This window comes from Lissotriton helveticus, chromosome 4_1, assembly GCF_964261635.1.
Source record: "Lissotriton helveticus chromosome 4_1, aLisHel1.1, whole genome shotgun sequence".
NCBI lineage: Eukaryota > Metazoa > Chordata > Amphibia > Caudata > Salamandridae > Lissotriton > Lissotriton helveticus.
This window is the reverse complement of record NC_136063.1, coordinates 1,039,473,913-1,039,488,100: the sequence shown is the minus strand read 5'-3', so window position 1 is coordinate 1,039,488,100 and position 14,188 is coordinate 1,039,473,913. Positions and strand designations below refer to the sequence as shown.

At 47.2% G+C, this 14,188-nt stretch overlaps 1 protein-coding gene across 1 annotated transcript in view; it reads right to left on the bottom strand.

Annotated features, from left to right (window-relative positions):
• The window catches only part of TENT4A (terminal nucleotidyltransferase 4A), a 606,146-nt gene that overhangs the window by 89,691 nt on the left and 502,267 nt on the right, over nucleotides 1-14,188 (bottom strand). Inside the window, exon 10 of the mRNA XM_078687633.1 lies at nucleotides 2,731-2,894. Coding sequence (XP_078543759.1) covers nucleotides 2,731-2,894 — 164 coding nt within the window. The remainder of the gene's footprint in view (nucleotides 1-2,730; nucleotides 2,895-14,188) is intronic.

Below are 14,188 nucleotides of genomic sequence, written 5' to 3'. Positions count from 1 at the left end.
TTAAATATTAGGTTCATCAGCTCCTCTTGCAAGCACTGGTTGAATTGTGAGGAAGTCACCCATTAGTGATGCTCTCGCTTGAGACAGGTGTGTACTATGTGTGAGACATACGTGACCTGATAAAGAGATCAGGATCTTACGTATGATCTTGGTTATATACATATAGGAGTACAGTGAGGAGAGTTAGATTTGTTCCTCGTAGACTTCTGTGGAGGAGGTGATTTCCACTTTAACTGGCAACACAGAAGTCGCTTTTGAGGAGTTTGAAGATAAAGAACAAGGGGCCATCAAGGTGTCTTAATCTGACCCTCAAAAGCTATGATTAGATGCAATAGTCACGAAGGTAAAAGAGTAGGATCAAGTAATGTAGCTACTCCACAAAAAAGAGGCATATAAGTTTCCAATCTGTGTTTTTGTAAATACGAAGCATGTTTATCCACTGAAGGTCTGAGCGCAACAACATAAAACAATCAGAGGATGGTGGCACAGATCAGAGTGCAGGAGACTTGGGTCGAGATGTCAATCTTGGTTTTTCACGCCACTGGCATGTCACAGATACACTTGGTGCTTTCACCATCGGTGAATGTAAAGCAACTGAAACAGTTGCTGGAGATGGTCGTTGAGGGCATGACTATATGATTAAGGACGATGAATTGACATTGATGTTATTTGTCACTGACCTTCTGTTTTGACAGTGTCTGAGACTAGTAGATCCTTTGACAGCAAACAGATCACCACTGATGCTTTTGAACGAGGTATCAATGCTTTTGTCGTTTTTGTATAACAGCTACAATGACCATAGAGTCTGACACTTTATTCTTAACCCTAGTGGGAGTCCTTGCATTTTTCTTTTTTCCCTCTGCCTTCATATTCAAGTATGCCTCTCAATCTGATGCCCACTGTCTTTTAAAGGCCTGATTTGTTTGGGGCGAATGTCACGTACCTTGACATGGTGGGGGTGTGAGTGGGGTGGGGTGGGGGGAGCAGGCTGCACAGAACGTATGAGCATCAATAACTGCATTTTCCACAAACATGAGGGACACTGAGAAAAGGGGGAGCATTATGAATCTTTGTCTAAAGGAGCTTGAAACACGTGCATTGGATGACATACGTAACTTGATGTCCAGTTCAGCACTAAAACAGAAAAAAGGTTGAGGTGTAAAATCTTCACACTTGTTCGGAGATCCCTCTCTCAGGAGCAAGAAAAATAACTGCCACAGGGAGGCAACTGCCAGTAAGAGGCACTGAGGAAAGGGGCAGGCATTTTCTATTGTTTCCATGGAAGAAAATTATGAAAAAGGTGTTCCATGGTCAATGTAAAGCGGTACAGAATACTGCAGCATTTAGGGCCCTCAAATAAGGCACTACAATGCATAAAAGGGGGCTGTACTGAAGGGAGCATAACTGTGCAGCATAATGAGATTCATTAACTTGCCATGCTAGGGTGCTGGGGAGCAGTGAGTTTGTCAGAAAGTAGCCGGATATACAAGCAGGATTTTGTGCCGGTGATTTGGACTGAGATTGGCAACAATGACCGCAGAATAGGGTGTTAAGGAAGTCTACCATGCCATCAAGGTCCTCCAAAGAGCCACAGATCCCAGGTGTGCCCTAAGTGGGTAATGTGTTGAACAGGACTACAATAATGAAATGGTAATAAAAAAACCAGGGGGCCAATATTGGGGTGGGTATGTTTATCCCTGCAACGTTACGGAGGGATATATATATATATATATATATAAACAACAGCCTTCCTCGAAGAGAAAAGAAGCAGGAGCCCAGGAGAGCAGGTAAGACGGGTTTTATTGACACAAAGGCAGTCCCAGTTGCGGCAGATGCATTTCGTCGTGAAGCCTTCTTCGGTACCCGACACCGGGAGCCCTCATCAGTTTTCTGTTCCTGCTGCCTCTGATGAAAGAGTTTGCGTGGCCCGCCCCTCCCCCTGCCTATGAGGCACACCTGTCGCAGTCCGTTTTAACTCCAGGGACTGCAACTCCCAAAAGGCCATGTGGATGCGGCAATTCGGGTCCGTGAGATAGGGAGGGTGTGAAGAAAATCCCCACTGCGGTCACATAGCAGGACGCGATGACTGAGCCTTTCCCTGCCGTCTTGCCAACAAGTCCGTCCCCCTGCTCCCCAATACGCCACAGCCTCGCACCCAGAAGGTCCAATGTGCAGGGATCAAAAATGCTATCAGCACAATGTCCAAATCGAGGTAAATTACCTCACTGCGCGGGTCCCCTGTTAGCAAGGCGGGAACTGGATTATCCCTCCCGGGAAGACGTGAATGCCGTATATATATATATATATATATATATATATATATACACACACATGTCCATACAAACATACATATACATACACATAGCATGACTGCCCGCACAAACCTGAAAAACTAGGGGGAATTGTATAGTTGTGGGCCCCTGTTACTATTCTCCTCCTGCAGAACACAAGTGTTGAGTAAATTGTATGTATTAAATCAAGGCAAGAAGTCGGTTTACATAATACTAGTGACGCAAACTTCGGTATGTTTTTGGATCTAGCAAAAACAACAAAGAATCTTCAGAAAAACAAGACCACATGAGCGATCTCCATTTGAATCACATGCTGTAAACACTCATTGAGGTAGAATGAAGGCCCTGGTTTTAGTCGTTCATTACTCCAGTACCGATTTGGTATAGACTGGTACACTAGGCAACTTGCAAACACCTTGGGATAGCAGTTTGAGCTTACCACATCACTTCCAGACAATGAAGATACAGAAGATGCTGATGATCCAGAAGAGAGAAGCTGAGTGCTGGACAAGCTCACGAGCTGGCTGCAAGGAGAATCAGTATCCCTGTTCTGCTGCTGTTCTTCATTTGAGGGAGAAATAAGTTCCTTAACACCAATTGAACCTGTTTGTAACAACCACAAAAACATTTATTGCCAGTCAGTTGAAAACAGTGTTAATATTCTCCATACAAAATTGAAAGTCCGTCAAGTTAGAACCTCATGTAAATTATGCAATGTTTTGAGAACGCAATTTATCTTCCCTCATCCATTCAGAATAGAATCCCGAAACTATAGAGCTACACTGGAATTTCATTAACCATGTACAGATGCTAAAACACTTGCCACCTAACAAGATTTTATAGTAAGCAATAAAGGCAACACTAAACTGAAGAAAAAAATGCATACCATAATTATGCCCCAATAAAGTAAAGGCATAATACCTGCTGCACACCAACAATCAACCTTTCTTGATGCTGAACTACCAATAGAGGATTGGAAATGAACTAAACCTGTTCTTCACAATCAGTAAGTCTAAATGAACAAGTTACTTACCTTAGGTAACCATATATCTGTAAGAAACATTAGTTATAGATTCCTTACCTTAGAATGACCCCCAGGCGTCACAGGATTCAGAAAGTTCTCATCAGCAGTTCCTTTGGCCTTCGGAAGGTGGCGTCAGTCGGCTTCGCGTCCGACGTGGTCGCCGGGATGATGTCGCGGCAGCTACTTAGACACCGCCCTCGCGCGGTCAATTCTGTACACTACTTTCCACACCAGAAACGCAGAGCCATGCAAGTCACTGACCACTGGTGCACAAAACTAGGGCCCTGAAAGGATATCCTTAACCCTAGAAATCAGTTCGCAGAACGGGGAGGATTATAACTAATGTTTCTTACATATATATTACCGAAGGTAAGTAAATTGTTAATCTGAAAGAAACACGTTAGTTATAGATCCCTTACCTTAGAATAGCTATCCCAGCAATACCAACCCTGGTGGTGGGTCTGCGATCACACCAGAAAGTCTTGGAGAACAGAACGGCCAAAGAAGCCATCTCTCCGGACTGGACTGTCAAGGCAGTAGTGTTTGGTAAATGTGTGCAGTGATGCCCACATAGCTGCCTGACAGATGTAATGTAGAGTAACTCCTCTTCCCAAGGCAGTACCGGCTGTCGTCACCCTGGTGGAATGGCAAGCTTTTATACACAAAACGACCCATCAAGAAATGTTTTGCTTGTGTACGGCCTGACCTTTCTTGGCACCCACGTAGCCAACAAATAGTTGGTCATCCACCCGGAATTGCTTTGTGCGATACGGACAGAAAGAAAGCGCACATTTTGGGTCCAGACGGCGGAGCCTCTCTTCCCAAGGATGCGGAGGCTGAAAGAAAGTGGGCAAAGTGATAGTCTGCCCGATGTGGAAGGCAGTGACATCCTTGGGCAGGAAGGATGGACGAGTCCGAAGGACAACTCTGTCCGGATGTACAGAGAAAAGGAGGCTTAGAAGAAAGCGCCTGGAGCTCACTCGTCTGGCAGAGGTGAGGGCCACCAGGAACACAGTTTTGAGAGTCAAGAGTCTTAAAGGACAGTTGTGAAGCGGCTCAAAGGGAGCGCACATTCAATAAGTTAAAACCAGGTTCAAGTCCCACTGAGGCATGACGAAGGGAATAGGAGGTAAGAGATGAGTTATGACTTTCAAAAAGAGATTTACAACCGGGGACTTGAAAAGGGAAGGCTGATATGGAAGCCGAAGGAAGGCAGAGATGGCCGAAAGATGGCCCTTGATAGTCCCCAGAGCAGAGCCCTGCTGGGCTAGAGAAAGAAGAAAACAAGAGAACCTCAGAAAGAGGGGCAGAAAGGGGAGCCACATCTTTTGCTGTGCTGCATGCCACAAACTTGTTCCACCGGCAGGCGTATACCGTTCTTAGTGGAGGGACACCTGGCTCCCAAGATTACATCACAAACTTCAGAAGGCAGGTCGAAAGACGTCAACTGCCGCCGCTCAATCACCATGCAAGGACGTGGAGGCTGGACCGCTTCGGGTGGAGGACCGTCCCCTGCTGCTGCAACAGAAGATCCTCCTGAAGAGGCAGCCTGTTCGGAAAATCGGCAGCCATGTTGAGCAGCTCGGGATACTAGACTCTTCGTGCCCAATCCGGAGCCACAAGAATGACTTGGGCCCGGTTGCGCCTAATCTAAAACACTCTGGGCAGAAGTGGTATAGGTGGAAAGGCGTACAACAGACCGTAACTCCGCTTGTAACGAAAAGTGTCGCCTAGCGAGTGCCGCCTTGGAAATTCCAACCCGCAGAAGTGTTGACATTGATCTGTTCGCCTCCGAAGAGAACGCGCAATCAAGGCTCTCCCCACTGTTGAAAGAGACCTTGAACCACCTCAGAGTGGAGATGCCATACGTTATCCATCATGCACCTGCGGCTGAATTCTTCTACCCTGGTGTTCAGAGAGCCTGCCAGGTGTTGAACCACCAGGGATATGCCCTAATGTTCCAGCCATGTCCAGAGGAGGGCATCTTTACATAGGGTCCACGACCACACCCAGCCCTGTTTGTTGCAGTACCACATGGCGGTGCTGTTGCCCGTGAACACCCAAACTACTCCCTGGACAGAGGGAAGGAATGCTTTCAGTTCAAGACGAATCTCCCGGAGCTCCAGAAGAGTGAGGTGGAGCCTGGAATCCACTGGAGACCAGAGACCTCTGATCTCCGCCTCTCTCATGTGGCCGCCCTATCCCAGAAAGGTAGCATCAGTCACCACAGTGTGGTCTAGTTGGGGAAGGGAGAGGGATCGGCCATTGACCCAATCCTAGTTTGGGTGCCACCACTGCAGTTGATATGCAGTGCCCTCCGAGATCTGGACGCTATCTGACAGATTCCCTTGATGCTGCGCTCACTGGAACTTCATGTCCCACTGCAGAGCTCATATATGCCACCTGGCATGATAGACCAGCAGCATGAAGGAGGCCATGAGGCCCAGCAGTCTGTCATTCTGACCGAAATCCATGATCGAGACTGAAAGATTAAGATCATAGCCTGAATATTCCGGGCTTGCTGTTCAGGAAGATAGACCCGAAACCGCGCCGTGTCCAGAACCGCTCCGATGAAGAGGAGCTTCTGAGGGAGTCAGGTGTGGCTTCGGCACATTGATGGAGAACCCCAGCGAATGCAGGAGGTCGGCCGTAGTCTGGAGGTGGGAGACGACTGCATGGGGCAAGCCCGCCTTCAACAGCTAGTCGTCGAGATAGGGGAAAACTAAAACCCCTGATCTGCATAGATGAGATGCGACCACCGCCATCACTTTCGTGAACACCCGAGGGACGCTGTTAAGGCCAAAGGGGAGCACGGTAAAGGGAAAATGCTCATGGCCTACCGTGAACCGTAGGTAACGCCGGTGGGACGGCAAGAAGGGATGTAAAAATAAGAATCCTGCAAGTCCAAAGCTACCATCCAGTCTTCGGGGTCGAGGGCAGACAAGACTTGAGCAAACAACATCTTTAACTTCTCCTTCCGGAGAAAGCGGTTGACATCCCTGAGATCCAAGCTAGAACGCAGGCCCTTGTCCTTCTGGAGGACCAGAAAGTAGTGGGAGTAACAACCACAACCTACTTCTGGGAAAGGAAAGTGCTCGAAGGCTTCCTTAGCCGTAACTTCTTGTTGGAGAAGGGCCAGAAGATCTTCCGACATGCAGTGGTATCTCGGTGGCATGGCTGGAGGGGTAGTCCCGAAGGCGAAGTACCCCCTTCGGACTATTTGCAAAACCCACCTGTCGGACGTGATGTGCACCAGTGGGGGCGGTGATGGTGAATCCTGCCGCCAACTGGCTTTTGATGGGCCTGAAAGCCAGGAGTAGGAGGGTTTGGAGGCTGCTGCAGAGGGGGGTTGGTGGACTGGCCCACCCACTGACCCCTGGAACCACGACAGTTGTACCCACGTCCTAGCCGCGCGAAGGTTAGGTAACTTGCTGCGGCCTGTGGGTCTGGGCGGGACATAGCGGGGGCGAAAGGCCGACTGCCCAGGGCGCGCGGAGAGGCCCAAGGACTTGGCCGTAGCCTGCAAGTCCTTGAAACGCTCTAGAGCGTTGTCTGCTTTGTCTCCAAAAAGGCGACGGCCATCAAAGGGCATGTCCATCAAGGTGTTCTGGGCATCCCCTGAAAAAACCAGTTGGACTCATCCAAGCACAGCGGCGAAGCGCTACAGACATTGAAATGTTTCTGCTTAGAGAGTCAGCGGTGTCCAGCCCACAACACATCACAAACTTCGCTGCATCCCAACCGGCAGCAACAGCCTGGGAGAGCACTGTACGGGCCTCCTACGGACACTGAGGCAGCACCTGCGCCACCTTATCCCACACCAAGTGGGAATAACAGCCCAAGAGACATGCAGTGTTTACGGACCGCAGTCCTAAGCTGGTGGAAGAGAACAATTTCTTTCCAAGGTGGTACAGCTTCTTGGATTCCCTTTCCAGTGGAGTGGTAGGGAAGGTGCTTTTGGAAAAGTAGGCTTGGATCACCATGATCTCTGGGGTGGGGTGTTGGGAAAGGAAAGTGGGGTCGCCCGGAGCCAGGCGTTGGGCAATCATCCTGTCCACGGGAGCCCCCGTGTTGGGTCTGGACCAAGTGCCCAAAGGGCCGCGAACGGAAGCAGAGGCTGCGAAGAGCTCGCCGCCGGCTGAAGCACTTCTGTCAGGAGGTTAGTCCGGACTGCCATGGTAGGGAGTTCAAGTTTAGAGTCTCGGCTGCCTTACCCAACACCACTGCGTATGAAGCTCCTTCCTCTATAGCCACGGTAGGAGACAGCATGCCAAGGTCAGGGGAGGTGTTCAGACCACTGGCATCCTCCAGTTACTCTCTCCAGTCCCGTTAGGATTCTACCTAATCAGCAAAAGGGTCTCCTGACCCCTCCCAGTGGTCCTCATCCTCTGGGTGCCAATCTGGCTGGAAAGGGACTCCAGGAGTAAACTGGGGCACAAAAACCCCTCTTGGCACTGGATACAGCGTCGGACGATGCCGGTAGGGCTCCATGTCCACTTCAGGATGGAGGCCGGGGTAGTCGCCGGCCGGGGGGGGGGGGGGGGGGGGGGAGGGCTGACCGGCGTCGAATGTGGTAGTGGTGCCGGAGGAACCGGCGCCAGTGGAAGCGTAAATCAGGTCAACAGGTGCCGATCCAGATCCAGGCCTGAATCAAAGGGCGGCATGCAGCGCCGGAGCCGCCGGCGGAAAAGGCCTATGCCCCCCCCAACCAAGTCAGTGGGGCCCGAAGGTGAGCCGGCGGGTTCAGGCCACCCAAATATGCCGTGCAACGCCTCGTAGAACGTAAGAAGCTGGGCAGTAGTTGCTCCCGGTCTCGGAAATGAAGGGAAACGCTGAGTCGGCTCCGCGAGCGGAACCGCAGGAGGGGCACCACCCACGTTCCTCGTCGGGTTGGCCGTCCGACGAGGAGAAGTTGAAGAGCGACATGGCTTCTTCGACATATTATGCTTCGACTTACCCGACCCGAGTGCGAAGACTTGGATCCCGAATGATGTTGGCTCCGTGACCGGTCCCTCGACCTCCCTCGCGACCAGGACCTCTAACAGCGCGGAGAAGACTGCCGGTGCTCAAGCAGCTTTCGGGACCGCTCCCGCAAAGCCTTCAGCGCCATCGACTGGCAATCAGAGCACGACTAGGGGTCGTGGTCACGGTCCAGACAAAAATGAAACGCAGGGCGGATCAGTCACCAACATCATCCAATGACAGGACCCGCATGTACCTTAGGAGTCAAAGACTCGAAAAAGATCTAAAAAAGTCGAAAAAATGTAGTAAAAAAAAAAATGACTAGAGGTACCGCTCTTCCCGGATCGGCGCTGGCTGGCGCGGAAAACGAAAACGGACGTCAGTGCGCAAGGGCGGTGTCTAAGTAGCTGCTGCAACGTCATCCCAGCAACCACAACGCCAATGACTGACGCAGAGCCGACTGATGCCACCTTCCGACATGCAGAGGTACTGCTGATGAAAAAAGTTTCCGGATCCAGGCTAACGCCTGGGGGTAATTCTAAGGTAAGGAATCTATAACTAACGTGTTTTTCAGATATAACTTTCCATATATCTACTTTTCCTTGCATGTGTGCTGCTCACCTCCCCACACTTTGTCCACCCTTTCATCTGTATGTTCCAGTTGTGTTCTTTTCACCAGAGGTATATGAAGATCTCTACTTTGCAAGCCACTTGATGTTTGAGTACTTGCAGCTTCTACTCACAGCCTTGCACTCCACTTAGCTTCATAACCCCGTAATGTGGGTTAAGAGACGCTAGAATTCAAGGAATATCAATGCCTCATGAATCCAGCACAAGATCTGGTAGAGATCTCCCAAAACTCCTCTTCTGACTCTTAGCTTTCAAAATGAACAACTTTGCTTCCCTTTCCTTTAAGGCCTTCGGATTCATAAAGGGCGACATGACGATCAGGTTTCAAAGTCATGGTCTGATGGCAAACAACAGAGACTGTCTTCATGCAGGTCAATGATGGACATTTGACCACTGCATTCCCTATACGGTTCAAGCCAGACTTCCTTGCCGGAGTCATCTTCACTAGTAACAAAGCTACACCTACAGAATAAAAGAAATTTCCCAGAGAATGGAGAACCTGGGAAACGGTTACGCGGCAACGGTGTGAAAAAAGGGAATAGCTGTCAGCACACCGAGGAGGTCTTATGGCTCCGATGACATCACACAGTGATGCGTGTGGAGCCTTGGCGTTAGAACATCCTCATCGATGTGGGAGAGCTATGGAGAAAACTCTGTGGAATGCTGAGCTTTGGGTATATTCAAAAGATGAGGCATCCACAGGCAGATGTATCCATCAGAAATAACGCTGTTCGCCATACTTGAAAAGGAAACATCAATACAAGAAAAGTATAAAGATGAATACAAGGTTAAATGCAGAATAAGTAAACAAAGGAGGAAGGAGAGATAGCCAAAGTATGGCTGACAAACATGCTTTTATATATTCACTTTTTCATTCTGCTTTATGGCCTGACTTTAGGTGGCACCCAACCTTACAATTTCAAGGATTAATAAAAATAGAGGGTTTAATTATCTTGTGTTACACAGATTTATTGTACACATACTAATTGAATGGCTATATTCAGCAGTTTGAAACCTACTGTACTTCCACTGCCCATTCAAAGACAAGTTGACTGAAATGATACAATTCAATATTCTAAACAGCACTTAGCATCAAGTGCTAAATGTCTATTTTGACCAGGCTAGAAAAAGCTTACATTGTCTTGCAGAGTAAATATTTAGGCAGGGAAAGGTGCAGCATCCACAGCCATAAGTTGTCCTTAATGTATAGCGTTTTACTGCAGACCAGGAAGAACTCAAGTTTCCCAAGAGGAGAAGATAATTGCCCGGTTCGATCCCCGCATAAAGTCCGCAGTTTCCTGTGAAGTGGGCAGATTTGCCCACTTACGTTGCATATTTTGTAAAGCCTGGCAAGGCTGCATAGAAAACCTGCTAGTCTCCTTCAAGGCCATATGGCTTCTTTCTTGAGTACATGGTTTGCATAAGGGTTTTTGTCATTAGGTGAATTAAAATACCTAGAAGTTAGGAATCAGGAATTCCTGTAAATATGGGTTGGCCCGCTTATTTGACGTGTGTCCATCAATCATATAATTTGTAAAGCGCACTACTCACCCATGCGGGTTTCAAGGCGCTGGGGTGGGGAATGCTGCTACTGCTCGAAAAGCCAGGTTTTGAGGAGTTTTCTGAAGGTCAGCAGGTCTTGGGTCTGCCGTAGGTGGATGGGGAGGGTGTTCCAGGTCTTGGCGGCGAGGTGGGAGAACTATGACGCAGGAGGTCTCTTCGGAAGCGGGGGACTGTGGCAAGGAGAGGAGCTGGCGGGTGGGGGTGTACAAGCGGAGTAGTCTGTTGAGGTACGTTGGTCCGGTGTTGTGGAGTGCCTTGTGTGCGTGGGTGAGGAGCTTCAAGGTTATCCTCTTGTTGACCGGGAGCCAGTGCAGGTCTCTCAGGTGGGGTGTGATGTGGCTGCGGCGAGGGATGTCGAGGATCAGGCGTGCAGAGGCGTTCTGGATGCGTTGGAGCCATCTCAGGAGTTTGGCAGAGGCTCCTGTGTAGAGGGTGTTTCCGTAGTCCAACCTGCTGCTGACGAGGGCCTGGGTGACCATTCTTCTAGTTTCAGTAGGGATCCACTTGTAGATCCCGCGGAGCATGCGGAGGGTGATGAAGCATGCTCAAGTGTTTTGCGTCAGCATTTAGCTAATGCTGCATTATTTTTACTTTACTCTTTTTGCAGAAGAAATTATATTACATCAAGAGGAAAAGCTCCATAAGATTTGTAGGCTCTTAGAATAATGAATCACATTGTACAGTCTCAGTAATTTGCATTCTTCTTGATGTTATATGCAAAGGTCTCCTGTGCCCAGGGAACATGACAGTGCATCAAATTATTTCCCAGCCGTTACTGTTTTGAAATTAACAGCAGGGTCCTTACTTTGCTCTCGAACATACTAGGTAGATTGGTTTACCCAGGTAGTTTTTGACTTTGTAAACATGTCAGACTAGTTATTGAGGTCATCTAACCAAATAACGGACTAACCTATTCACCATTCAAATTACTTTCATATTGCACCATACTAACTTAACACGAATCCGTTATGGGTTCCGGAGTTTCGTGCTACTCACCGAAAAAGTGCTTTGACAGGGTTAGTAAGCGCTCTATAAATGCAATCACAATACAATCTAGGACTCAAGAGCAGTCCAGCACACCTTGGATCAAAGTTTGTTGTGTCCCAGATACGACTAAGCTAAACAAATTGTCAAGTCAGTCTTCAAGGCTTACAGTTGGTGTTGCACAGGGTAACAATGTCTAGTTCTAGCATGGTCTCATAATAAATTTTAGGGCAAAATTGGCTTTATTTTTTTATAAGATGCGGCTTAAAAGTAAAATACTAGGCTCCATTTTACAGAATTAAAAGTTTTTATTGCATATTTTACTTCAATCTGTGCCCTAAGCTTACATGTGTTAATCAGGTAATAAAATTAAAGGCTGTGTTAGAGTACAGCACCTGCTACTGAAAATTCTCTCAGTTCAATACACAATTAATTTCTGTACAGGAACAGTATACTAGGAACAGGTGCCTGAACAATTCTGGGCCCTTATTGCCAGTAGGGCGCACTTTCCCTGTATGCACCATGGCGCACCTCATAGGTGCACCGGACACCAACAGGCAGAGTGTGCTCAATTCCAATAAATGAGCTGCTCCGAAGGAAGCAGTGAACTCGCACTGCCACAGGAGCAGCACATTACGTGAAATACGGAGTGGCTGCTTCCAAGCCGCTCTGTGTTTGTCTGTGCAAGAGTCAACCTGCCTCCACTTTGAAGAGGAGAAAGATTCCCTTAAAGGTGGGTGCAGTGACTGACTGCAACCTCCTGCAAGGGGATGTCGGGGAGAGGGGTGCAGGGGGAGTGGGGATATTGTTCTTGAGACCCCACTTGACCCATCGAGAGTGCTGCCTAGGGAGGCGCACTGACAATGCACTGCCCTTTTTTTGCGCACTCTAAGTACCTCTTAAAGGCCGATTTGCTCCTGCGCCCCCTTCTATGATATGGTGTGATCGCAGAGACAAAGATATTCCCTCCTTTGCATAGAGCCACGCCTCCATGCAAATGACTGAATACACTCATCATAGCGCTGGCATTGTGACAAAGCAGTAGCACACACTTGAAGCCAGTATATAATACGGCCCCATGTGGGCAAGTTACACTGAGTGAAGCTGGCATCTGTGGCGTTGAAGATTCAAGGAAGCTGAGAATGTGAGGGCAGCAGGCAGAAACTGGAAGGTACCAGGAATGCAGGCGGTGAGGCACTCAATACTTGCAGAAGTATAGAGAAAGGCAGGAAGCAAAAGAGAATATAAAGAACAGCGAGAACCAAAGCGATCACCATCCATAAAGGTGAGAAAGATAGAGGACTATTGACGTGGCCTTTCATGCCTCTTGTAAACAATTTTACACGAGGGAGACACTGGCCTCCGATTCTGGATCGGAATATCCCCATAAAAATCTTAAACTTCCCATTCTTAGAGATTTGAGAGGTACATTAGATGAACCCACAGAGGAAGAAAGATACCAATACTGGATAACTGTAGTTACAGGTAAGTAACTTGTTTTCTTTACCAGTATTGGGGTATCTTTCATAGATTCACATGCCTGAATCAGAGTAGCAAGCAGTATACAAGTATAGTGTCGGTTGTGGATGGTGGGAGACTTATTTTATTTTATTTTGAAAGTTTTATACTTGTGCTCATAAACTCCCAGTTGTATCCAAAATTTTATACTTGTGCTGATAAACTCCCAGTTGTATCCAACATTTGTTAACAGAGGCATGAAATAGCAAATCTTCAAAGCTAAAAACATGAGTTATAAGAAATTAAGAGACATGCCTATTAATGTCAATACATGGATATGTAAGCCTTTGCGTGCGCACATATATATATATATATATATTCACTGAAAAAAACATAGGTTTCAGACCAGTTATAGTTAGGAATTAGCATTTAAAAAACCTATTAAATTCACTGAAAAAAACATAGGTTTCACACCAGTTATAATTAGCTGGAAATTTTACTCGCATAAAACCATTGAAATTCCCACGTTATAGTTAGTTGGACTCACTATAACTTGCGCGTGCAATGCACTGCTGATGACGTCACATATTACATCACTCATGACATGGTCAGTGTCATCACTCATGACATCACTGATGACACCATCCAGTGAATGTGTCTTTCCGAGAAATAAATGTGTTATATATGTATATGTAAAAGTTGATGGAAGAATAAATGTTTAAATAAGTGTTTAGTGTTACAAAAATGTTTAAAAACAAATTGATTGGTTAACTGGCTTATTAAGTGTATCTTAGGCAATACATATATTAGTGAGTAATGTTTAAATATTAAAATATAAGGATTAGTGTTTCACTTTCTGTATAAGTGGCTGCATGGGTTGGTGAGTAGCTACATGTGTCTGTATATGGGTTATTAGATGTTTGTTTTAGTATCAGTATGAGTGTTTGTATGGTTTGGTGGGGGTATTACTTAGCACATAGATGCATGAATAATTGACTGTATGTGTTTTGAAGACAGCATATGTGCAGGACTGTATGGGTGGATGAGTGTGTATATGTGTGTGTTAGTAAGTGAATGACTGTCTCAGTAGTGTCTTTATCAGTAACTACATATGTTTTAATCTAGTATATGTGAATATTGATGTATGTAAGTGAGTATGTGTGAGAGTATGAGATTGTAAGAGTTCCTGTTTAAATAAGTATGTGTTCCTATAAGTGATTGTTTAAGAGAGTAAGTATTGTGAGAAGTTGGCCTTGTATATGCTGCTCACTAGTTC